Source organism: Vigna umbellata, chromosome 1, assembly GCF_029865625.1.
Source record: "Vigna umbellata cultivar VRB3 chromosome 1, Vumbellata_1.0, whole genome shotgun sequence".
NCBI lineage: Eukaryota > Viridiplantae > Streptophyta > Magnoliopsida > Fabales > Fabaceae > Vigna > Vigna umbellata.
This window is the reverse complement of record NC_142165.1, coordinates 70776146-70802712: the sequence shown is the minus strand read 5'-3', so window position 1 is coordinate 70802712 and position 26567 is coordinate 70776146. Positions and strand designations below refer to the sequence as shown.

The window sequence follows — 26567 nt, the reverse complement described above, 5'->3', positions numbered from 1 at the left end:
AGGTGTGCAATCAAGTCCTTTTTGGAAACGGCGTTGATTTTTTAAGGAGCAGCTGACAAGGTGGACTGAAGTTAGCTACGTGGCTGTGTGAGGGTAATACGTGGCTGTGTGAGGGTGATACGTGGCTGTGAGAGGGTAATATTACTGAGGTTAAGAAATTAGGGTTTGAGTTAGAGAGAAATTGGTGTTTGAGATACGAATGACTTCTTCTGAAGGGTGTTCATCGTGTTCGAAAAGTACCGCGAGGCCAGCCCTCCACCTGCAGAAAACCAGAACCAAAAACAAAAACCAAAACCCAGAGATCCAGCGGCCAACCTCGGCGAAGTTTCGTTGATCTCCGCAAACCTGTCGCTCGAGACCCACCGCGCGAACCACCATCGAAACCCCAAGGGTCGCGCCTCTGCCGCTGTGTCGCTCACAAGCTCCGCCGTCGCGGACCACCCCAAAGCTGTCGCAAGTTGTCCCAACGTGAGAGAAAGGAAGCTACCATATGGTTGCAGAGCAGCGCCGAAGGAGAAGAAGAGAAGGGAAAACTATATCTTTCCCTCACATGAGCGTGACGAAGCATACATAAGAAGAAGAGGGTAGAAAGAAATTGGGATTTCCAATTTAGGGTTCATAATCCTTTCAGATTGGGAGTTTTCCCTCTTAATTCTAATTTTAATTAGGTTCCTAATTTTCAAATTTAGGATTTTTCGAATTAGGAAAACCACGTATTACCCTCACACAGCCACGTAGCAAACTTCAGTCCACCCTGTCAGCTGCTCCGTTAAAAAATTAACGCTGTTTTCAAAAAGGACTTGATTGCACACTTTTTACAAAATTTGGGACCACATTGAACTTCTAAAAAAAGGTAGGACCCAATTGAACATTTGCCCCCTTTCGAGGGACCAAAAGAGGTATTAAACCTAGTCAAAATGATAAAGTTTGAAAGGTTGGAAGACTTTTTTCTTTTTTTCAAATAAACTAAAGAACATCCTACCAAATTATACCAGACAAAAATAAAGTATTCTGAAATAAACTTTGGAGCATTGAAGAAGTAAAACAATTATTAGCAAAATAAAATGCGAAAAATATTATAAATATATGTTAGAAATACGAGCAAATTAATATATATATATATATATATATATATATATATATATATATAAGGAAGGATAAATTCCATCTTACACCCAGTTAAAATTATATTTAAACTCATTATATCTTGATATTAAAGTTAAAAATTATATTATTTTATTAGTTTTTTTTAAAGTTTACAATATTCATAAATATATAAAATATTATAAGTTGAAAAATTCTCACCAACTAAAAATAAAATAAAATTATATGATACAAGTAGACTGATGTAAGTTTTCTAGCATTTAAGTTTTGCTATTTTAAAAAGTAATGATTTTGTAAATATGGAAGTTACTTGGTCGAAGGAGCAGAATTTGAACAGGCAAGTTATTAATACTTACTCTTGCAAATACTTGAAGGTGTACAATTTCAATAGGCAAGTTATTAATCGGTAAGCAGTTACTTAAGGTGGTCATTTTCTATTGTTCACGAGTTGACTCGTTTCTAAACTAATTTTTTAATAACGAACTCAGAGTAAACTCGTCTAATCACTTGTGAGTTGGAGATAAGTAATGGAGTTTGTATTTGGGCTAAAAGTGACGAAAAACGCTGTCGTTGAGGTTTTGAAAATCGAAATCAGAAACTGAAATCCATATCGCATTTTTGGTGCATTTCCAATTCTTCTCTGACATGGCTTCGCATCTTATCTGGCAATGTTTCATTTCTTCTTTGGTACAGATCATGTTCTCTCTCACTTCTTCTTTGCCAAATATAGCTTCTTCTCTCACACATACAGCTTCTTATTTAGACAGTTAGTTTAAGAAGACATAACTAGACTAAGTTCAACTAATTCACCTCTAAATTTATTTTACTTAATAATACAGTTTTTTATGACAATTTTGATGATGCATACTTATCATTTCAAGAACAGTTACACGGTTATAAAGATCATAATTAATTAATGACATAATATAAGAGAATTGAAGACAGAAACTTTAAAATATTTTTTCATTTTTAGTTATTTAAATCTTATGGTCTTAAGAATTTATGTTTTGTGATCGTATTAACTTATATATTTAGAGTTTTATCTTATAATATTATCTGACAAACTTATTTATTTACTAAATTTGTTCTTTTTTCTTATCATATACACTCTTACAAGTCAGGAGTCAAGTATATAATTAAAATTCTTACAGGTTTATGAATGAAGTATATAAAATTCTTTTAAACTAAACTGTGTTTGAAAATTTTTTTTTTTCAATTATTGTCAAAAGTCTCTTTTACACTAGTTCTGGTTTGAAACTAGCGGTGCACTTTTGAAATAACTATCCGAATTTTCTTTCAAATTTATTGTGGTTATTAAATTAATTCTCAAAATTTTGGTTGATTCAAAATAAGAATAATATTTTCAAAACAATTTTCGGTCCAAAACTACCGTAACCTTTTTAACGTGTAACTCCCATGTGTGATTATTTGTGATCTTAATAGAACATAATTTAGTAGCTCCCAGATATGTGATTCACAATTTTAATTTTAATTTTAAGAAGAAATATATTAGATTTATTACAGCGATGAAAAATGCAAATTTCCAAGATGTAAGGTCTTTTAGTTGAAGAAAAAAGCTTCCAAGACTCGTTAGATGACCGAAATGTATATATTTTGACTCTAAATGTATGGTTATTTCAAAAAGTTGTGGAAATAACACTAAAGTCAACAAGTCTTGCACTATTTCAATTAGATTTTTTTTTTTTACAAAAACTCCGTATAATATCCATAATATTAATTTAAACTTTATTATTATTATTATTATTATTATTATTATTACTATTATTAAATTGAAAGGTTTTAAAAACGGAGACACTTAATTAAAAAAATATTAATAGTGAGACAAAAATTAGCAAAATAAATAAATAAATAATAAAACAAAAAATATAATTAAACCTATTAGTGTATCTAATATATGTCCTTTTCAATTTTCATACACATATCTTCCATGCAGAAACTCTCCTGAAACGGTCTAACCACGCTATAGTTAATTCATTTTTGGGTATGGAAAAAGTATATAGGTGTGATTAATCAACATTTTCTTTCTGAACCTTAATACTTAACCTGACACTATGATATTAATTTATTAAAATACATTCCTCCTTCTATAAATATTTTTCTTATATACTCGCACATGAGGACTAAATTTATGGTTTCTTAAGAGAAGAAGAAACAAGAAAAAAATAAAAAAGAAATGAAGAAAAGCTTTTAATATATATACATATATTAATTGTTTACTAATGAGGCAACCTGTAACAATAGAGTCTCCCATCTAATTTCATAATTGAACTTCATTTAAATTACGAAGCAAAGTAGGCGCAGAAAAAAGAATGAAATAAAGAAAATGTGTAAGTGAGAAAGGCATAAAGGTTTAGACAAAGTCGTTTTATGTGGAAACATGGTAGTGGGATTATCTTAATTAATTAGTGCTGGATCAAAGGGTTTCCAAAGTCAAAGGGTTTCCAAAGTCAAAGGTATGAATATGTATGGATAATGAGGGAGGCTTTCTCCTTTACCCACTCACTCAGCTTTTCCATTCACATTTGACGCCGTCTCTAATGTAAACAAAACATTTTACTACGCCCACACCAACACCAATACATATCTTCTTTCAATTTTCATACTTGTTCCTCAAGAAACCTTATATCACCAATTTTCATACTTTCTCCTTCCAAACTTCTTTTTTTATCTAAATTTATATTTTTTCCTATTATATTTTATAGTATTATATTATTTAGAAATAAAAACTTAAGACAGTTTATATGTTTCTTTTTTCTTTTATCTTTTGAGACTGAAAAAAATTCTAACAATAAATAATAAAGATATTTATAAGACATGAGATAAAATAGTGATTATTTTTTCTAATTCTAACCTGAATATGAATGAAGGAAAAAAAAGAAAGGATAAATTAGAAGTGCAAAGTAAGAAAGTGAGAGAGGGTTTGGAAAGCAGTGAATGATATGTGCATAGATTAAGAAAGAGATGTGAGCGATATAATAATCACGATGGCCGTCCAAGGAAGGAAAAGAACAGAATCCAAGGTAAAGTTTTAATCAAAAGCAAAAAGAATTGGTGAAAAGGCCTTTTTCTTAGGGCAATTGCATTCCCCCAACTAAAAGCCAATTCGATGAGCCACTCTACTCAATTCTCACCATTAAATACTCCAAACACTATTTATTCACAACTAATTCCTTCACCAAAAAACTTCCATAATGGAATTGGTTCCCTTTCTGCTTATTTTAACCCTAATCATCTATAGTTTAATAGTTTAATAGTTTAATAGCACTTGTTACTTCTTTAATGGTTGTTAAGACTGTACGACAAATTCATCCCAAAAAACAAACGCATTCAATCAAGATGGCACCACCTCATACGTGTCTTCACTTGATGTTTGACAAAGTAAACCTTTCCCTTTCCACCCAGCTGCATTGCATGTCCATTTATGACACACACCAACACCCACTCTTCCCTGTGAAAATACCTAATCATCCTTCTGCCGCTTCCAGGAACCTCAACTACAATTAACCGCTTCCACCGTTTTGAAACTGTCAGCCAACAAAACCAACTTTCTTAAGACAAAGAAGGACAAAAACACAACTTCCACTTATCAATGAACAGAAAAAACACAACATCATATTTCTTCTCACAATCCTCCTTTCCTCCACTCGCTTCATGTCTTTCAATATCATGCTCCAATCCTCGCCCTTCCTCGCCCTTCTTTTTCTTTTATTTCTTCTTCACAGTTTCTCAATACCAACATGTCATTGCCAAACCACCACTTCTCCCCCTCAGAACATCGAAACTTTCTATCCAAATCAAACTTCGGCACCACAAAATCCTGAGACATCACCACAGACACAACAACCACCAGCTGCTGACACACCACCTGGCCGTGGTTCTTCCAGTGGTAAGATAGCCAAGGCGGTGGCTGCAACTGCAGCCAGCACCCTAGTTTTTTCTGGTTTAATTTTCTTTCTGGTGCAGAGGTTCTTGAGGGCCCGAAAGAGAAAGAGAGAGGTGATAACTAACACTGCTTCTGGTGGAGATAACCGTGTTGTGCCTCAGGGAAATGTGTTTGAGAGAATTGATGGAAATGTGAAGGGCTTGATTGTGGATGAGGATGGTTTGGATGTGATTTATTGGAGAAAGCTTGAAGGGAAGAACTCTGACAAGGATCTATATAAGGAGGTTTTGAGTAGTCCCAGAAACAAAGAAAAAGAAGATGGTGATGGTGAAAATCAAGCCAAGAAGTCCAAGTCCATCCAAGAAGTTCCTCTCCTTAGAGGGAAATCTTCAACTTCCCACTTGAATGTATCTCCAGAAGAGGATGAGCCATACAGATTTTCCCCACTTCCTTCTCCTCCTGCTTCTTATGTTTCTGTCTCTGCTCCCACTCCTTCCACTCTTCCTTCATCAGCTGGGGTTGTTATCAAGGGTGCTCAGAAACCAGACTCTCCAACTCAACCCTCAACTCCACCCCCTCCCGTTTCACCATCAACACCTTCATCCTCTACTTCTGTTTCAGCAGTTCCGAAAGCAAATAATCCTGCGCCGGCACCTCCCCCTCCCCCAGTCCCAGCCCGAAGGAGTCCAGCACCACCTCCTCCTCCAGCCTCATCAAAAGCACCACCTGCTCCCATTCAAATTCCAGCTATTAAGCAAGGAAACTCTTCAGGAAAAGGCATCCCAGAAACCAGCAATGACCAAGTGAAGCTGAAGCCTCTGCATTGGGATAAGGTCAATACTAATAATGCTGATCACTCCATGGTTTGGGACAAAGTTGATCGTGGCTCTTTCAGGTAATCGTCATGTGTTATGTTTTGTTGAATGAAATAATGAAATGTATATTTTGCTCATTCCGGCTTTGATTTTACTGATCATCAAGCATAACATTTCAGGGTTGATCAAGATCTCATGGAAGCTCTCTTCGGTTATGTCGCCACCAACAGGAAATCTCCCAAAGGAAAAAGTCACTCAGCCATTCCAAGCAACGATGCCTCAGCTTCATCTGCAAAAGTTTTCCTTCTTGACCCGAGAAAATCACAGAACATTGCTATTGTTCTCAAATCTCTTGCAGTCTCACTAGGTGAAATTGTTGATGCACTCACTGATGGTATGGGCCTCAAACCAGATACTCTTGAAAAGCTTGCTAGAGTTTCCCTAACAGAAGAAGAGCAATCTCTCATCCTTGAATACAAAGGAGACCCGGCAAGACTTGCAGCAGCTGAATCTTTCCTTTATAATCTCCTCAAAGCTGTTCCCTCAGCTTTTAAGCGCTTGAATGCCATGCTATTCAGGTTGAACTATGACTCGGAGATTCAAGAAACCAAGGAATCTCTGCAGATCATTGAACTGGGTTGTAAGGAGCTTAAAAGCAAAGGACTCTTTGTGAAGCTTCTTGAAGCAGTGCTAAAGGCAGGAAACAGAATGAATGCAGGAACTGCAAGGGGCAATGCACAAGCTTTCAATTTGGCTTCTCTGAGAAAACTCTCTGATGTTAAGAGCAGCGATGGAAAAACCACATTACTTCACTTTGTGGTTGAAGAGGTAGTCCGTTCTGAGGGAAAAAGGGTTGCTCTTAACCGCAATGGCAGCCTGAGAAGTAGCAGCAGTAGGAGCAGCAGCAGTAGCAATGGAAACTATGAGAACAATGTTGCTTCAAATGAACTGATAGAAAGGGAATATACGACACTAGGATTGCCAATTGTGGGAGGGATCAGTTCTGAGTTATCCAATGTTAAGAAAGCAGCACAAATAGATTATAACAATTTAGTTAATTCAATCTCGGCCCTCTCAACCCGGTTAGTCAAAGTTCAAGAACTGGTTTCCTTGTGTGGAAATAACGAAGAAGGACATTTTGTAAAAGAAATGGATCATTTTCTTAGAAATGCTGAGGAAGAGCTGAAACTATTAAGGGAGAAGCAAACAAGTGTATTGCAGCTCATCAAGAAAACAACACAGTACTATCAAGGAGGAGCTTCAAAAGAAACTGCAGAAGACAATCTTCATTTGTTTGTCATAGTGAAGGATTTTCTGGGAATGGTTGATCAAGTATGCATTGAGATTGCACGTGATATGCAGAAGAGAAGATTTCCTCCTAAGGCCATTTTTGGGTAGTCATCATCACTGGAACCTAAACAAATCAGTTGTGATCGTAAAATTGCTGAAACATACCACAACATATAGCTCCAAAAATTATTCAACTTGTGCTGTTGGATGAGGGGACTGAAGTTCCCTAAATAAGATTTCTGAAAGATTGGAGTTTTGTTGTGTGATCATCATTCAAAGTTTTTAGAGTTTACCATGGGCTACAACTCAAAAGACAATTCCTAACCACAAAATCTTCAAAAATATTGTGCAAGCAGGGTATGGTTTTACAATTCATAATCCGAAACCTTCTTCATCGTTTTAACATTTTCCAGCATTAAATGTGTAAATGTAAGCGTCAACAATTCTTGAGCAAACTTAAATTCTGGTGCATATTTGTTCGATTCCTTGAGCGTCAACCAGAACTTGGTTACTTCTTTCTGTTGTATATAGTATTGTAATTTGTAATTTTGGATATATGGATTTTATTCATATTTTTTCAGATAAAGAGTTTTGTCATATGCAAAAAGATCATAGAATTAATAACTGGTATAGTGTTATAAGCGTTGTTAGTAAATATTTCAATGACTAAGTTAATAGTAGTTATTAGTGTTAGATATTTTAACTCAACTACATATGAGGTGAACTCATAATATATGGCTGCATAGCCAATGTTTGTAAAATTAAATTAATTTTTAAATTGTTAAAATAGTATCAAAATTATCTGAAATTTATTTGAACAAAATTATATGTTTGATAAGGACAAAGCGGTCATGATTCTCCCAAATTTCTTTCTCTAAATTTTTAAAAGAAATATATATATACGTTAAATTACATTTTAGTTTTCCTAAATTTAATTAATTCTTCTAAAATTATTTAAAACTTTTACACAAGAATATTTTAGTTTTCCTAAATTTAATATAGTCAACTATATGATTATGCATAGTTGACTTGGCATAATCACATGTCACCATAGAACAAGTTTGGTGAAAAACAAAAGTTGACCTGATAAGGCAACGGAATTCATGTCATAAACAATGTTGTTTTAATTTATTCAGCAAGAGATTGATTCTCAGATTGCTGCCAACCTATCACCAAATAAGATTTGCTGTTAACTACTCCTCTACACGAAACAGTAAATTTGGCTTGACAATGTCCCCCAAATTCATAAAATAAATTCCAATGGACAACCGTTTCAACAACCTTCTATTTTTCTACCTTATTCGGATTAGGTAGTCTTCACAACTACACCTGCATTTTAAGTGATTTAAGATAAATTTCTCTATAGCATTTCTAAGAAAATAAAGAACAAATAAAATAAAATAAAATAAAGTTTTCTATAAACTACATTTAATTTATATTAACTTCTTTATCTCCTTGTGTTAAGGCGCGTGAAGAATAAGAGCAAGAATTACAATAAAACCCCCCCAAAAAAAAATATAAAATTATTAAAAGAACTCGAAAAATAAAAAATAATATACTTGTTAACATAAATATTTATGTTATGGTTGTTGGAGTGAATTCACACAGTAAATTCACTCCATACATGAATTTGTTCAATCGAAATATAAATTGAATTTGTGTTTGATTTCGTTCATTTCAAATCTACCCCACTCACTTTCAAATCTTCTAAAAAAAGCAACATTCAATTTACTATCAAATCTCTTTAAATCTATCTGCTTTCTTCCTCAAATTCATCCTTCCAAATGAACACAACCTTAACAATGATGTCCATCTAGTAAACGTTGTTGACTTTTCCTTTCTAGCCATACCCAAAATCAATCAAGAACAAGACACCTGAAGCTTAACTCCGATGGAACTACTGCGAAAATTTGTGCAATGCAACTGTTCAAGAGTTATTGCTTGTGTAGTAGGTATCCCCATTTTCAATTCCTTATTGGGTCCCAAGAGCTTTTCCCTTGATCCCACCCAAAAATAAATATCCCCCAATAGTTGGAAACAATGCAACCAGTCATAAGAAAATTCATGCATTCTCATTCTCACATTGGACATTGTAGTTATACAACATTGTTTCTCACACCAAATTTATTACCAATAATTGATGCTTTGCTCTTTCCTACTCCTTACATTGTTCATCAGCTCCTATAGTCCTATATAACTAGATAATTGTTCTCCTGTTGCAGACTAAACTAAGATATCATAGTGTGACCAGACTAAGATATCATAATGTTTTCAACCTCTTTTTGTCATGCTTCTTAGGCTACCTCCATTTCTCCATCTTAATTTCCTCCTGCATAAGCACACAAGACAAAAGTAGCAGTTAATATAGCAGAGACTTTCCACGTATTGGATGAAAAGATTTAACACGACATGGTTGGTCAACTACAATTTGAAAGAAAATCTTCCTACTTTCCACTATTTATGATGTTTTATTACCCTCACTTTTGGTGGTAGTAGGTACATTTGTATATATAATTTAATGCATATAACAGTGTAATGATATTTTGATGATCTTTTATAATGATTTTAATTATGGGGGGTCCATAAGAATCCTAGCCAAAATCCCCAAAGTTGAAAAGGCAGTAAGTACTATGCTTCACAGCTCATATAATGTAGAACATAATAAATTCAGTTTTAGATTTGAAAATAATTTATATTCCATGCCTCTTAGATTTTCAGTTAAATTTTAGTTTTTTTCCAGTAGCAACAGTTGCATAGTTTACTTGAAGTAGCTGACACCACTTACGGGGAAAAGACAAACTATCTACTACTGTTTAAGAAAACATAATGGCATTATATAGTAGGACGAATTGATGGAAAGGAAAAAGAAATTAGCAAACAGTGTGATATAGTCCTTTAAATGATGACAAAATGTGGAATGTGGACCTTATGAACTTTCATCATTATCTCTTATGTGACCCTCCACTAACTGCTGAATCACTATGCTCATTGGGCAGAAAATAGGTTGTCCTTTTTAGAGCAAAATAAGATGGCTAGATCATACAGCTGTTTTCTTATTCCTACAATCACCACCAGACTGTTAAGTTGGACAACGCAAGTTTTAACTGGCTTCAATTATATATTAAGTATTAAGCATGAAGAAAAAAAAATTGAGATAAGGTTTAACAAACTACTTTTCATGCATGAAAAAGATCAGCTATATAAAGTCTTCGCCCTATTTGCTGAACTGGTAATGATAAATTTACAATGCACAGTAGCAAACCTTCTGTGAATGGTTTTTGGATGCTTTCTGACCCTGGTGAAAAGCTGGCAAGGAAGTGACCTTGATATTATGTTTTATCTTTTCCTCCTGTGTCAAAAGTAAACATTGTTAAGAATAGCCGAACTTATGATAGCCCCACCATTCTTTAGATTCACGTACACACACTCAAGCAATGGCAAGAGAAGGAAATTGTACCTTTGATTTCGATTGATGATGCGTTCTTTCTACCTCTTTTGTATAAAATTTTTCTTCTATTTTTCTTGGAAACTGAATAAAATACAAAAGATTAAAGAGTTTGATCAGTAAAAACAAAACAGTAGTTTCAAAATCTCGTGAGAACCCTTGATCACAAGTGCTGGATTGTGTAGACATGCATCAAGAGTCGGGGCACACCTCTTTTCCTTTCTCTGCTTTAACATCAGTTTTTAGGCCGAAAGCAGTTCGTGCAGTATTCCCACTTCTTTTACCAGCACTGTCAACCTTGGGTGACCTATTTCATTCAAAAGCATCAGCTTACATGCAATTGAACTCCTTATACGTTCATCAAATAAGTTTTATGGTGCACATTCTCGTAATGAAGGAAGGAAATATGAGGGCTGACAATCTAGTCTTACAGAATGACCATGTATAATGATTTTCATGTTCCCTCAATCATAAACAAACTTTCTCCCTTCCGCACTAACAATTCTCCAGCTATGTTTAATCTGTTCCGAATTTTCACTATATTATTAAAGACTCAAAGTTTTACTTCAAAAGTTGAGTGAGTCATGGGACAAGCAAGCAGAGTGCATAGGTTCAAACCAAATAATGCAGTCAACACCCCCTTCCTTGTGGAACCTCAATCAGGATGGTTCCTCCTTTTCAACCCAAAAACTATAATATATCATATTTTACTTCAACATTAGACCTATTTGGTTGAACTTCTCCATAAACAATGTTACAAGAGAACAAGAAGGGAATATGAAATAATTTTTTTCAAAAGTTAAAATTAGTTTATACATAAGCTAAGTTGTAGAAGTTATCCCTCATTTTGCTTCTTCAAAATAAGATTTTTTTACTCACTCAAATTAAATTTAGCTTCTGGAAATTTTAATTTCATTCCTTTCTTCTTATATTCATCTCCTACAAGTGTTCATGAAGAAGTTTCCCAAACAAACATTATAAATTATGATATGGAAGATGGGGGATTGGGAACCCTGGCTTAAAGGCTTGAATAGTTGCCTTGTGACCCAAGTCACATATTTGAGTCATAGAATCAGCATCCTGCAAATGGATGGTAAGACTCTCTAATATAGGGTCACATAGTGGCCATTTTATAGCACCGTGCTTTAGTAAGAAAAAAAAGCCTTTGATAAAAGGATACCACAACCTGGAAAAACAGAATGCTTCTATAATTGGTATTAAAATGATGGGGCATAAGTTAGTAAGTCAATATTATAGTCATAGGATAACAAAAGAAGTCTGAATCCGAAAATTGATTGACACAATAACAAGTAAAAGCGCATTGCACAAAATCTGGCAGTCAAAGGAAGTTCCAGTTGAATAACACAATACTGCCATATGTCTAATTTGTAAGTAAGCAAGATTTTACGGGACAAATCATGTTATAAGTAAAGTTTATATTGTAAAATCATGACCTATTTCAGTAATAGAATACATATGATGATTGATTGCTTATACTTTCCTCATTTACTCACATTTATATGTTGTTTCCATGACTAACACTCCCCCACAGAAAACCAACAAATTTTGGTTTCTATTCAGATTATTGCTTTTCAGCATGCAACCATAAGAGGTTAAACACAAAGTTACTACATGAAGGAAATGAAATAGATGAAAATAAGAAACAAATTAATAATGTAGATTCAAAACTTACTGCCCGTATTCCTTTCGCAGAGATATAGATGTCAGATTCCTTGGCTCTGTCACCTTTGAAGGAACCTGCTCAAGAAAAATATAAGCAAATGTTCTCAAACGAAAGTGATTTTCTACTGGTACATATAACCATTTATCAACAATAAACAGTTATCCATGCTTTTCCAAACACCTTTTCTTTTACCAAAGATTTGTTTTCACCAGAAGTTTTGGGCTGATTGAAATTATTCTGAAACGTCTTGAATGCTCGTTTGACTATGTCCTTATCCCCCATTCTCTCCATAATCAAAGATTTCCTCACTGTAGTACGCGGAGCAGGTTCAGATTGGCTTGGACCCAAGCTAAGGGACATGTGCAAAGTTTTATTAGGAACTTTTCTGTTCTCTGCAGTGGAAGCAGTTTCCCTCCCAGATATTGATGGAGAAATTTCCTTTTTAGTTGAAGATGCAGATGCAAATGTTTTGGTGGGAGTTGATGATGGCTTTGGATTCCTAGGAGTGGAAATTCGAGATGCCTTAGGCTTAGACGTAGGTTGCACGGATTTCTTCTTCCCCTTTGTTGCATTACTTTCTCTGCTCACTGGAGTAACCTGTCCAAACTAGATGTTGAAAAATAGAATAATGACAACCAAATAGCCAAATTTTAAATGGTGCTAACTATCATTTAACCACTCAACTTTTCCAATGATCCTAAATTTGCTGAGTACATGAATTAATGTATACCTTCTTAGATGCCTTTGGATTATCCAAGGTCTTATATTGTGCTTCAATTTCTGAAGCCTTTACTGGCTCATTGTTTACATTGTGTGAAACTTCCTTCAAACCTTCAGCTTCAATGTTAGGACTTTCTTCTTTACTCCCTCCTTGTTCAACGCAGACAACTTCTTCCTGTTTTTTCTCTATCAGGGAACCACCACTTGATCTTCTCTCCAGTTTATCATTCACTTTTTCTCCCTCAACTGATGAACCTTGATAATCTCTTGAAACTGCAGCATACTCCAAATTACTCACATCAGTCCTAACAATCTCACCGACTGAATTGATTTCTTGCTTAACCCCTTCACTAGAACCTTGAGCATTGGAAATATCACATTCTGCATCGGTCACACAACTGTTACAACTCAGATCTTCATCGTTTTGATATTGTGTCTTAACAGAAGCTTTCTCCGTCTGCTTCTCTTGAGCAAGCAATTCGGCTTTCCGTGCAGCAACGTTCTTGTAATGAGCTTCAAAGTAAGCTTTCTTCTGAGCAACTGATCCAGGTGTGGCACACTTCTCAACTTCTTCCAAGTACTTATTTGGTGAGAAAGCAGACCATTTCTCCCAAGACAAGGAATCGTTCTCAAATCTACCGAACGAAACAGACACTTGCAAAGCAGGATTGGAAGCTGCCGTCTCCCCCATCTAATTACACAACGGAGAGGAAAGACAAACGAAAGCCAAAAACAAAAACTGCGTTCATAAATACTAGGTAACATAAGGACAATTTCACAATAACACCAAAAGCACAGGATTTTGACAGATACAAACTGAGAAATCAACAAATTACATAAATTTGAAAGAAAAAAGAAAAAAGAATCAATCTTTAGTCTAAGACAATCAAAAGGATAAATGGGTTTACCTTGCCTTCAAAAATTGGTGCAACAACAACTACTCGGCCATAACCCTATATAACCCCCAAAGGTACAGAGCCCTTTCCTGCAAAGAAGCAGCAGTGGGGAAAATAATTATTCGGGGGATCTCAATGGAAATGGCAAGAGTAGTAAAAATTGTCACAATGGGACAAAAAGAAGACTTAGAAAAATTTGCAGCAAATGATGAGTAAAGGAATAGAAGGGACATGTGCATGTGGTGTGAGAATGAGAGAGCACTCATTCTCAGATTCTCTCCTTAACTTCGGTTTCCACCTCACCTTTCCAAAGTAAAGGCATAATTTATCTGCTTTTTGTACTTGTGCTGTTGTGCAAATTCCAAAGTCCTAAATGATAACCCCAATCATCAAAGACAAAGCAAGCAAGCAAACAAGAGTGAGCTAATCCCAGGGGTTGTAGATCACACCACCTGCATCATACCTGCAAAGATCACTTAACTTTTAATGACATTTAAGTACCACTACTTTCCAGTGAAGGCCAAAGTGTAGTGGAACAGACAGAGTTGGAGTTGATAAAATAATTTAGAAGGAAAAGCACAAAAAGAAAAGAAACGACTTTTCAGCAAAAGAATAGTTTAATGGAGTAAAGGAGATTAGCTGGCATGACTTATAAGCTTCCACCAAACATAAAACAAAGTTTCATTTTCCTGTTATTAACTAACTAACCACACCAATGGACTCTAGCCTACACATGTCGCACAGAAGGGTTCAGAAACCGTGGGAGAGAGAGCCAAGACGGCGGTGGTGATAATGAGATTGGATGAACCAATAACCATTACATGAAATTGAAGGCAAGGAAAGAAGGCCCACGTGAATAAAGGTGCACAGTGTGCTAGGAAGTGTGTGAAGGTTACATACATCATACATGTGTCATGTGACAGGTTTCTCTACGAGCTGCATTAATTATCAACCTCACTTCCCCACATGTGGACCCATTTGCTTCACTTTATCTATTTGAAAATCTTTTCAATAACTCCTGTATTGTATGTCAAAAATCAGTTTCTAAGAATTTAGAAAGCAGTAAAAGAAGGTGTAAGATAAGTTTTTGCACAGTAAAATGAAGTCTACCTCAATCTTACACCTCAGAGTGTGGTTGCAGAAATGGGGCCAATCCATACAATGCAAAGGAGTAAGCTACGTTGGACTTGAGTTGAGGGAGAAGTCGTTTTCAGTGGCTCACTCTCTAACTTGAAGTTGATTAGATAACATTTTCCAATGGCACTTGCTTTGTCTCCCCCGCATCCTATGCACATAAGCTATTCTATCAATAGCCCCACTCACACAACCATGTCAACTTTAATTAATATTCTCACCATCTACAATGTTACCTCAACAGGTATTTAAGATCAGAACCCGTAAACTACCTATCTTTGCCTTCTAATCTAATCTAAAAGGGTATCTAAAATGAGAAACCTTTTCGAGGTGTGTGAATTTTTTCATTCAATTTCTTTATAGGAATTTCTCTATCCGACCCAAAACAATTAATTTTCAATCTCTTCAAGCAAGCTTCAAATCGTGTTCTTACTAAAGAAATGATGTACAAGGGTGATGCGTTGTGTATGCATATATGCTTGTGATAAAAAAAGAACCAACAAGCTCCACTACAATAAATTGATAACCGGATACGATAACTATATAATTTTTTTTGTTGTAAGCAATTTTGGATAGAAAGACAATAGAAAATAAAATCCATTCATCTATAAATTATAATTAGATTCTATATATATACACACACACACGTGTGTATTTGTGGGAGTTCTCTTATATAGTATTTTTCACCTATTAATATTAATCCATCCTTAAAAATAAACTTTAAAATTCTATTTTTAAAACAAAACTTCAAAATAATTTTTTTGTAAAAGAAGTTTAAATTTTTTTTAAATGTAAATACGAAAAATTTGGTTAGATCAATTTGATCTACATTAATAGAAGAATGGATTGAGATTGAGAAATAATTTATGGATCGTTAAATGAATAGATTTAATTTAATCTATATTTTATACTCGATAGTAACGGATGAATTTAAGTGTAGATAGCCCAAATAAGAAGTAAATCAATGAATACATTTGCAATAGATTAAAAGAAAAAGTTGGTAGATAATTATAAAAAAAAAAACACCGTTTTAAAATATCAAAAGAGAGCAAATTTTGTAATATTTCAATGTCTTTAGGCAGTTTGTAAGTACGAAAGTTAGGGACCGCAACTTTTCTCCTCAAAGGGGCCTAGCCTGGTCTTACGAGCTTATTAAATATGTCAGCTAAAAACACAAACTTTGGGCTTTAAAGAAAAAAAATTTGTTAGATCTGACAAGTTGTCATGTTTAAATAATATATATATATATATATATATATATATATATATATATATATACTACATATTATATATTATATTAATAATAAGTTTTATAATAAAAAATAATTTTAAAGTGATTTGCATATGATCATGAGTGACTTACCATCATTAATGCATATTTTCGATCTTAGTTATAACTATAAAAAAAACTTATTTATTCATTGTAAATTTCATATGTTTACAAAGAAAGAATAAGATTATAAGAATTAAGTGATCGATGGGTTAAGGAGAATCCGGAACCAAAATAGGCAACTGACCGGCTGTCAAACAAATACTAATCAAGAAAGATAAATATCATTAATGACCAATTAATAGCAGGTATATTAGCAAGTATTATTGGATTTATTGTCATATCAACTATGAATTAATGAGCTTCATTGCTATAAGCCCTATAAATATAGGGTTAATGGCTAGGTAAAAACACCTTGATCTATGATGATAAAATATATATTAGTTCATTAAACCGCTCCTAACTTAGCGTCGGAGTGTCTTTTGTAGGTACCTTCTCCTCCTGCCCAAAGTGACAACCGATCGATCTAAACTAAACGTACAAGCAGAGCACACAAGTCGAAGATTAATGTCTCGGTGTCACAAACCCCACCGAAACAGTAACGAAATCCAAAATTGCGTTATATCTTAGGAAAACAATATATAACCCTATTATTACTATTATTATTATTTTTACTATTATTATTATTTTAAATAATTATTGATCACTTTGAAGATGAAGTGTTTGATATTTCTAATCACATAATTGATTGAAGTTTCAAAAGAGATGAAGATAGTATTTGATTTTTGTTTTTAAGATGTATTTTGGATTTATGATGTGTTAATAACTCTTTAATATGTTATTTGAATTTAATTAAGTTAGAAAGTATATAAAAGTTATTGAGGAATTTGAATTGTGTTTTAATTGATTAAAAAATATTTTAATATGTTAAAATGTTTTTGTTTTTTCTTGTTGGGTTTGAAAGGAAGAAGTTGTAATCGTTTCAAATCTTAGAGATTTACAATTTACTCTATTTTCATCAATTAAAATGAATTTTCAATAGATTAAAACCATGTAAAGTTTTAAATATTATATTTACTTCTCTAATTGATTAAAACAATAATTAAATAAATTAAAACCAGTTAAAGAGAAGATTTTATAGATAAAGAATTTTAATGCATTAATACAAAAACAAGCATATTAATCATAATGAAATTGAACAAAATGTTTTTCATGAATGGGGAAATACTTTTGCAAATTAGAGAGGTGTTTTGCTTGAAATGGAATCACTTTATTAAAATTTCACAAGTCGACTTGGTCTTCAAAGGTAGTTTGAAAGCATGTAGGAGGTGATGCTCGAATTTTCAATGAGGCGTGTAATATAAACATTCTATTTGTAAACATTTGAGTTTGTGCAATTAACAACTTTTCAATAGCTAAATTTTAATACTGATACATGTAATATGAAACAAATCATTGTTATCATATTTGTTCCACTGACTATTAGTTTATCAAATTTGACTTACCAGTCAAGCATATTACGATATTGAGTTTTGAAGTCATTAATCACTTCCTTCAATTGTGATTTCTCCTCTCCTTCTCTTGTTAGGAGAGTTAAGTTACTAACTTTACTTGGTCAAGCACCTTTTGTGGGATTCCAATACTTGATAACTTGTTTCAAAGAGAGATATTTAGATATCACTTGCAAACTCGTAAGAAACTATAATATCATCTTTAACTCAAAATATTAAGTGAATAGATTTATTTAAGTGAATAGATTTATAATTATGAGACTTCAACAATATCTCATAAAGTGAGTATCTTTCATATTATTATACTCTCTCTCAAACAAATATATCCTTATCCGAACCAGTGGAGATAAAGTGATAACTAATGGCATTTTGAACTATCAAACTCTAAACAGCTAGAGAGGACAGAAAAGTAGCAAAGTTCTAAACAAGCGTGATTGACATAGAAGTAGGAAGTTAAATACCAGTAAAAGAAAATTATGAACCTATGTCAACACTTCAGTCAGATCACTCTTTTGACTGTCCAAGAAACACTAACTTTTAATAGCCAGAAAATGATTTAAATAGAACACAATCTTGTGAATACTTAATTATAAAATAATGGCACAATTTTGCCACCAATTATATAAGTTTTATACAACGAAATCCTCAAAATTTGCAGGACACTATTTGCATGATTAATCAATTGATAACGCTATGATTGTTAGAACCTCCAATAATATTACACTGCAAACATTAATTTCCGCCACAGTTTGATATACAATTTGGGGTTGGGGAAAGCTCAGCAAACAGGCAAGGATGATCGTCTGAACCTTTTAGTCTTCATTATTTTGACAGCTCTGAAATTAGGGAATATAAATTCAAAGGAAAGGTTTTCCATCAGGGCAAGGTAGCTTTAAGTTCTTTCCTATCAGCGCCCCAAGCCTGAAATTCAGAAGATCACCAATCAGACTTGAATAAAACACATCATCCACCAAGTAACTAAAAATATTTACTAGAACCAAACAGCATATGCATCTAATTTTCACGTAATTTAAAAAATTGGATCTGTTTTCACTTCGAGAATTGAGCAGCTTATAAATAAAATCAACCCATCCATGCTAAATTAATCTTCCCATCACGATTTCAAATATCAAAACTCTTATTTAAAGTACTCTCTCCGTTTCAAAAATGACATTTGACAGGTTTTAATTGGTTTTAAATTATGAGACTTCTACGAAACTACGTACTAACTATTTTTTCTCTTCAACTATATCCGTAACTTTTTGGTATCTCCATTAAGAAGAATAAGAGATTATTAATGGAATGAAGAAGCGAATTAAGTGAGCTTATTATATCCTTGAAATTGAGAATACTACATGAGTTTCTTAATCCTTGTACAAAGCCTTAAACAACAATTATTTTGAATCGGAAGGAGTAATAGTTTCCCCAATTTTAAGAAAAAGACTATTGCATCTTTCATGTATCTTTTGATTGGTTATACCCAAATTCATGTAACATTTGATAACAACAGAATAAAGAAAGCTAGACAAAAGAATGAGTAAAGATGAAATTTTCACTACCTCAACACCTAAACCTTTAACATATACGTTCTTAAATAAATCAGATGGCTCGGGCATTTGACTTTCCTGGAAATCAGAAAAGAATATAACTCTGAGAGACTGTAAATCACATAGCACGGCAAAAGATGGAAATATGTGGGATACCAAAATTAGTAAGAGAAGAATAAACAACACCTTTGCTTTGGCAATGACTTCGTCAACTTCTTTTCTTGCTTCCTTTTCAATGTCCTGAAAGATGTGGATAATAATTTAGCGTGAAATTCTAATGTTCCATCAACATTAATATGATAATAGGAACTTTGATTCCTCTAAATCAAAACACAATAAAAAGGAAAATGGTTACAGGTTGTTCAAGGGGTTTTCTTCTCCCCTGTCTTATGGCCCCAAACCCTCGCTCAATGTCAAGGAAAGAGGATTGAAAAGGTAATGATAGGTGTAGTATTTACTAGAATGGAAGATATCGTATGGAGTGTATCCCCACCTGCCCCAAATCAAAAAGATCTACTCCATCAAACAACTTTCCAGCAGAAAGAGAATAAAAGAAAAATCAATTTGAATACCAGCCTCTCTGCTGTATCGTGATTTGAGTTTTACTCGCGACATATCACTTTCACAAACCTAACTACCTGATACAGCTTATCCTCCTTGTTTTGAGCATTACCATATTCCTACCCTTTCTAGTAGACAATTGTCAAACATGACTGTTCTCTCTATGTCCTGCTGTTTGAATTGGGACTTTAAACTACTTGGCCATAAAGTTCCCTCTTTCCCTGCATTCCTAATACTATTGCTTGTCTAACATTAGTATACGAGACACTTGCGTGATAAACTAGAAGCCGTTCCCAATGGGCAGAAAATTTGTGACACTTATTCCAACTTTAAAGAAAATCATGACACATAATCCACTATAGACAAACAGGTCATATCATCATTCAACACATGGCATAAAATAACTTTCTGGCAGAATAAAGCTCAAGTAAACAGTAAATATCATAATTAAAGTCTACCGAGTACATGATAATTAACCTGAGAGAACAACTATTTTAATATAGCTACAATATTATGAAAAAATAGAATTGCACAATTTCATAAAAATAACAATTGGAAATCTATTATATTAACATAAAATTTACACATTCCTAGATGACCTACGGCACCACAAGAAAACTGTTTCATGGACTTGAAAAGTAAAATACCACAACGCCAAGATAAAATTGACCACAAATATTAAGATGAAAGCAAGACTACAGGAGTATTTAAAACAAAACAAACACATCACATTTTAAAATTGACGTGTGGAGCTTGAGTACAAACTTCACTCAATCACCTTTAGCTCCTTTTCAGTAGAAATCTCATGAACCAATAGCAGCTTTCTTACTCTTTCAATTGGATCACGCTCCTATAATCAAATGACATGAGTAAATAAAAGAGATAGAGTAAAATCCTCAATACAATTAAAATAATAAGACATATAATCATGGTCATAGTAATATATACCTGTCTCACACCAGAAATTTCATCACGTGTGCGGTATGTGCTACCAGGATCAGACATGGAGTGGCCATGGTATCTGTATGTGTCCATTTCAAGAATCTGGGCAAAATAATTAAGAAGAGAAACAATTATTATAATATAAGAGAATAAAAGAATCAAGCTAAACATAAATTAAGAAATATAAGTACAAATTAAAAGTAAATTTACTCACAATGGGGCCCTTCTTCAAAGCAAACTCCTTGGCAAATTTACAAGCTTGTTTCACAGCAAGAACATCCATGCCATCTACCTGCACAAATATACTTCCAAAATGATAAAAAAAAATGTGTTCACGAAAAGACTACAGTGTATATTCAACTATGTGCATATATAGTTATCAATCAAGGATTGCAACCCGCCAATCTTGAGCTACCACTAACCAGCAACAAAAATTGCCACAAAAGTAGGGCAGACAATGGAAGGGCTGCTATATCATAGTTGTTAGAAGTCCCACATCGACTAAGGTCAATTTAGGGTATATAAGTAGGTGCAAACCTCACCTTACAAGCTGGTTTTGTAGGATTTAGTTAGGCTTAAAGTCCATTTCTTAACAATAGTTTTATATAAAACACAAATAATTTATTTACACTATACACACATACATGCTCTAAATAAAAGCATTTATAATTGAAAAGGATAGAGATACAAACATGAAAAAAGAGGTTGAATCGCGCTGTGTTATGTTTTTAGGCAGATCAAAAGCTTTTATATGAATTTCCTTTTAAACACAGCTTCATGCAGCTAAAAAAAGTTGTTGGCAATAGACAAATGGATATTGTCTAATGAATTAAGACTATAATTTTTTTTTAATTAAACCTTAGTTTTTTGGTAAAGGATCTTTTCACAATCAAATTCCACCTTTGCTTACAGAATATGCATAAAAGATAAGGGATCAGAAATATTAACATAATCTTTTATATTCATTCACCAAATAACCTTGGGCAGTTTCCAGTCCTTGATACTCAAACAAGTATTTTTTACCAAGATGACAATGATACAAGGTTAAACTAATCTTCATAACCCTTCTTACAGTAATATACCCAAGTTCAATCCAATTGTTCTTGAACACGAGCCTCTTCAAGCTCTACACACCTTGTGTTTAAAAATAAAATATAGCATACTATCACCCCATGATGAACAATGAGGACTATGACTGATAGTAGAAATGCATTAAGAAGAAAAATAAAATGTAGCTAGAGTACAAGTTATTACAGTTTCTCTGTAGCCAGCGACATTAATTTTCGCTCTCGCTATTTATACATGTTCTTTTAAGAGATGTCGAGGTATTCTTCAGTCTGAACACACTTCAACCAAATTTAAACACGGTTGCATTCAATGTCATATGTTGAAGTAATTTCAGATCACAAAGTCACCTTTGTCCCTCTAGGCTTGACAGTGTGAGTGTACTCAGCTATTGTAATTCGGCAACTGTCACTATTTAGCTGGACTCAGTTACATGTAAATTACAGCCGTTGTAATGTGACAGATGTCACTAGTTAGCTAGAGTTACTTACTGGTTATCCCGTATAAATACTGTTTCCGTAACAGCACAATGTAGTAATTAATTTCATAAAATAAACTCCGATGTTTCTTTTCACAATTCTCTGAGAATCCAAGCACAACAACTGCAAACTTTACTCCTCAAGATGGTTCTTGAAGATGCTTGGTTTCAAAAATCTTGCACGGAATCAAATCACTCATTGATTCTCTTGCTTCAGTAGGTGTGATATAGTTTCTCATCAAGAACATTTTGACGCCACCCTTAAAGGACTTCCACAGTATTATAGTTCGAAAATTCGTTGTATCCATAGGAAATTTGAGCCTCTTCCAATTAAAGAAATGGAATCACTTATATTAGCACAAGCTAAGGTTACAGGAATTTCACAAAAAAATTGATCAATGAATCCACTCCATTAACTTAAGCCATTTTAATGGGCCTAACAGTTCTCTGCCTCCTAAGGTTTCAAGCTCCTCTCAAGCACAAATTCATTCTAATAAGTCTAGTATTTTTCTTTATACTAGTTCCAAACACCTGTAGCATTTACGACAACCCAATAGCAATGTTTTGAAACTTGTACTGCCACACTGTAATTTACCTTCAAATAAAGTCAGTCATGTGTTATGTTTTGCTTGTTGTTTGGGGAAATGTCACTGTATTTATGCTCCCCTTTCCCCCATTATTTATCAATATCCTTTAGAACTTGTTTACAGTGATATGTGGGGTCTATGTCATGCCTTCCACACAAAACTATCTTTATTATATGACTTTTTTATGTCATTTTGTGCTTTATCTCTTGAAAAGTAAGTATGGGGCTCTTTAAGTGCTCAAACACTTCAAAACCATGGCAGAATTAGTATTTGGGACTCCCCCTATGAAGTCTCTTCAAACTGACTGGGATGAGGAATACAAAGCATTTACTAAGTACCTAACTAACTTAGAAGACGTAAGCCAACAGTTCAGCGGGTCTCACCCTCTTGAGTCATGCCTCGCTTCATTTAAAATTTTCAAGCAATGCTTTTCTCACTGTTGTTTATTTAATTAATTGCCTGCCTACAACATCCCTCGATTTTGTTGTCCCTTGTACTTCCTTGTTCAAACAACCACCTGATATCACTTCCTAAAAGTTTTTGGTTGCACCTGTATTCCTTTACTTCACCCCAACGATCCCAAAAACATAACTTTCACTCCCACTAATGCATAATTTTAGGCTACGCCGCCTCTCAGAAGGTACAATATTCATCTCTAAAGACAATGCCTTTAATGAAACTCAATTTCGTTACCAAGAACCTTTTTTTTCTTCCCTTTTCCGACCTACCTCTTCTACACCCATTTTATCTCCTGCACAATTCCTATTGTTCCCCCAAGCCACAACCTCTTCATTCCACTTCTCCTTCCCAGTCCATTCACTACAAAACTCTAAATCTATCACTCTATCTCAACCTTCGACTCTGTTTCTCCTCTACCCCAACCTGCCAATGTCCATCAATCTAACTCGAAATCAAATAATCAATAACAAGAGTCGTTGCCCAGACAGACATTCAACTATGTGAACAAAGAGGAAGTCTGGAAATGAAAAAAAATAGCCAAAAAGGACAATATATAAAAATTGAGGGTGCAGAAACAACACAACACAGGAGAAGTCAACACTAATCAGGCTTCACTGCAATGTGCGAACAGTGAGCCATTCAATACTCACAACGCATTTCCTTAAACAAAATAAAGCCATAAATCTCTCTAACCTTCAATCCAGGAGCATAATCCCCACGCTTGTAATAAGCAGGACTCTTAGCAGCTCTCCACTCAGCAGTCCCCATTCCATCTGTCCCACAAATCAAACTAAATTAATCCTCAACCCAAATAAAAGAAGGCCTCGTTCCGATAATTTATTAATAAGCACTACTAAGCTTCTCCCAAGTTAAAATTAACTTATGTGTAAGCTCAAATAAACTTTTGGAGAACTTGCCAGAGAATTTCGGCAAATTTTAACTTATGAGCAAAGCTTATTAAAAAAAGAATCCAAACAAGTCTAAAACCACCTCACGTTTCAAGTCACTAATCAAACAAGGTCAAACTCACAATGGTTATTCTCGCAGACAAAAATAGAAGGAAGATCCCAAAGCGCAGCAATGTTAAGCGCCTCGAACAACTGCCCCTGATTGGCAGCACCATCACCGTACAAAGAAAACGTAACAGTCTCATCCTTAGAATACTTCTGAGCAAAAGCCAATCCACAACCAAGCGGAACCTGAGCCCCTACAATGCCATGCCCACCGTAGAAGCCACCCTCTTTCCTGTAAAAGTGCATGGAACCACCTTTCCCCTTAGAGCAACCGTCGCGGCGGCCCATGAGCTCGGCGAAGACCTCGATCAGGGTTCCGCCGCGGCTCAGGAAGGTGCAGTGGTCACGGTAAGCAGTGATGATGCAGTCCTTGCGCGTGATCGCGGCCTCCATCCCCACCGCAACGGCCTCCTGCCCATCGTAGAGATGGCAGAAGCCGCGGATCAGCTTGGCCTTATAGAGGGAATCCGCCGCGATCTCCATTCGCCTCATCAGCGCCATGTTACGGAAGAACGAGAAGAGCTCCGCCGCCGAGGTCTCGACGGCGCGTGAAGGCTCTTCGCAGCGATGGGCGGTGAAGGGAAGCGAAGTGTCCACGGTGAGAGGTTCCGTGGACAACGAGGACAGCGAACGTCGTCGTAGCGACAAATAAGAGGAAAGGGGTTTCAGCAGATTCAATGGCGATGGCGAAGCAACTCGCGATAGAGCCATTTGGATCGAAAGAATGAGGCAAGAAACCAAAAATGAAATTATTTGAAAATTGGGTTAGATTTTAGAAGAAAAAAAAAAGTAGTTAGATGCAGGGTTAGGTGGGAGTGACGATGGAAGAGTGACAAAGATAGAACGAAAAGGAATTCGATTCGGTGTGTAAATCAATGATGGAGTCGTGTACATTCTCTACTAATGTATATCGTAGATCTTCCTCAATGGCTCTGGTTGAGTCACGTTTCATTCGAGCACCTCGTTCTGTCCCATGTGGATTAATATAAACCGTTAGATATAGATCGAACTTGCCACTACATTAATTTTGAATGCACAGAATCCATAGCCCACAACAGGAGAATTTTTGTTTCGTTCTTATGATTAAAAGTACTTGAATTAGCAGACCTTGTCCCCCTGCTAAACAAAAAATTACTATGTTCTTACTACCACATCTTTTCCTCTCTCTATACTTATCTCGTTTTGTTCTTTTCAATTTAATATTATAAATTGGATTATTTATTATTATATAATTCTTGTAATTTTTATTATTTCATTTTATCAAATATTTAATAAATATGTTAACTTGAAAGTGAACCATAATATAGAGAATTATCTCAGAGATTAAGAAACAAAAATGCAAATAATTAAGGAACTAAAATTAAATATGTTTATAGTTTAAAATTAGAATTTATCTATCAAATTTTATATGTTTTAATCTTTAAGAATAAATTAATATAATTCTCTTAATTAAAAAAATTAACATGTTAAATTCATATTTAAGTTTAAATATAAAAACAAGTAAAAAATATAAAAGTTATATTACATGACTATATATAACCTATATCAAAATTCATATAGGAATAAAAGTTAACTGATAATTTTATTACTCGAGGTTAATGTTATATTTTTTAATAATAAAATTAAAAATTCTACTTTTATTAGACTATATTGTAGTCACTAAAATATATTTTAACCGACTAAAAAAGGCTTATAGTTTGAAGTAAATATATGATTTAATAGTCTTATTTGTCTCTAATTTTGTTCGATTGTGTCAATTTGGTCTTTATTTTAAAAAAGTGACAACTTAGTCCTGACTTAGTATATTTTTTGTCAACGTCGTCCCGTTCGTTAAAAAGAGAGAAACGAAGTTAATTGATTGATGACGTGACAATACATATTAGTAACGTGTAAAGCGTGGTGACGTGTTAACTAATTATAGTTCGAGGTGGATAGTAAAGATTGGATGTTTGAAATTGGGGAAAATTTGAGTTAGGGCAGAGGCAGAGGGCATTTTGATTTGTGCGAGAGAACATAGTTCTTCACCTACATTGCGAGCACAATACAATGGTGAGTGTTGTTGATCTTATTTGTCTTCTTCTTTTTTTTTTTTGTTTAGGGTTTGGATTTGAGTGTTGTCTGTTGCAGCAGCGTGATTGTTCG

General features: G+C 34.3%; 3 protein-coding genes across 8 annotated transcripts; 1 reads left to right on the top strand and 2 right to left on the bottom strand.

The window, feature by feature from the left end:
- The first annotated feature begins 4573 nt into the window (after positions 1 to 4573).
- On the top strand, positions 4574 to 7666 carry LOC124837122 (formin-like protein 4). Its single transcript, XM_047312414.2, has 2 exons — positions 4574 to 5903; positions 6003 to 7666. Exons 1-2 carry the CDS (start codon positions 4777 to 4779, stop codon positions 7219 to 7221), a joined length of 2346 nt encoding a protein of 781 aa, XP_047168370.1. The 5' UTR covers positions 4574 to 4776; the 3' UTR covers positions 7222 to 7666.
- Positions 7667 to 9166: 1500 nt separating this feature from the next.
- Positions 9167 to 14715, bottom strand: LOC124837119 (uncharacterized). Of its 6 annotated transcripts, none has more exons than XR_015783516.1 (10): positions 14162 to 14692; positions 13871 to 13947; positions 12973 to 13653; positions 12423 to 12848; positions 12252 to 12316; positions 10769 to 10865; positions 10571 to 10642; positions 10376 to 10462; positions 10039 to 10172; positions 9167 to 9442 (listed from the first exon to the last, which is right to left on the bottom strand). XR_015783516.1 is itself a non-coding variant. In XM_088104132.1 (10 exons), the coding sequence occupies exons 4-10, from the start codon at positions 13651 to 13653 to the stop codon at positions 9413 to 9415; spliced, it is 1458 nt and encodes a 485-aa protein (XP_087960258.1). In that variant the 5' UTR covers positions 13871 to 13947; positions 14162 to 14321; positions 14567 to 14715; the 3' UTR covers positions 9167 to 9412. The 6 variants fall into 6 exon arrangements, 5 of the variants coding, with proteins under 5 accessions (XP_087960258.1, XP_087960260.1, XP_047168364.1 ...); XM_088104132.1 differs by lacking the exon at positions 10039 to 10172 and having other exon boundaries at positions 14162 to 14321; positions 14567 to 14715; XM_088104134.1 differs by lacking the exon at positions 10039 to 10172 and having other exon boundaries at positions 12435 to 12848; positions 14162 to 14689.
- A 3619-nt stretch (positions 14716 to 18334) lies between these two features.
- Positions 18335 to 25245, bottom strand: LOC124837116 (pyruvate dehydrogenase E1 component subunit alpha, mitochondrial-like). Its single transcript, XM_047312402.2, has 8 exons — positions 24443 to 25245; positions 24106 to 24185; positions 21038 to 21115; positions 20830 to 20925; positions 20660 to 20731; positions 19507 to 19560; positions 19333 to 19398; positions 18335 to 18694 (listed from the first exon to the last, which is right to left on the bottom strand). The coding sequence occupies exons 1-8, from the start codon at positions 25134 to 25136 to the stop codon at positions 18650 to 18652; spliced, it is 1185 nt and encodes a 394-aa protein (XP_047168358.2). The 5' UTR covers positions 25137 to 25245; the 3' UTR covers positions 18335 to 18649.
- Between the last annotated feature and the right edge of the window lie 1322 nt (positions 25246 to 26567).

Excerpts from the sequence above, each read along its gene's own strand:
- LOC124837122 (XM_047312414.2), top strand. The coding sequence starts at position 4,777 with ATGTCTTTCAATATCATGCTCCAATCCTCGCCCTTCCTCGCCCTTCTT. Across the intron at positions 5,904-6,002 it reads GTTGATCGTGGCTCTTTCAG|GGTTGATCAAGATCTCATGG; the intron begins GTAATCGTCATG and ends ATAACATTTCAG.
- LOC124837119 (XM_088104132.1), bottom strand. The coding sequence starts at position 13,653 with ATGGGGGAGACGGCAGCTTCCAATCCTGCTTTGCAAGTGTCTGTTTCG. Across the intron at positions 12,849-12,972 it reads ATCCAAAGGCATCTAAGAAG|TTTGGACAGGTTACTCCAGT; the intron begins GTATACATTAAT and ends TTCAACATCTAG. Across the intron at positions 10,866-12,251 it reads CTGCGAAAGGAATACGGGCA|GTCACCCAAGGTTGACAGTG; the intron begins GTAAGTTTTGAA and ends TGAATGAAATAG.
- LOC124837116 (XM_047312402.2), bottom strand. The coding sequence starts at position 25,136 with ATGGCTCTATCGCGAGTTGCTTCGCCATCGCCATTGAATCTGCTGAAA. Across the intron at positions 24,186-24,442 it reads TGTCTGCGAGAATAACCATT|ATGGAATGGGGACTGCTGAG; the intron begins GTGAGTTTGACC and ends TTTGTGGGACAG. Across the intron at positions 20,926-21,037 it reads CTTTGAAGAAGGGCCCCATT|ATTCTTGAAATGGACACATA; the intron begins GTGAGTAAATTT and ends TATTTTGCCCAG.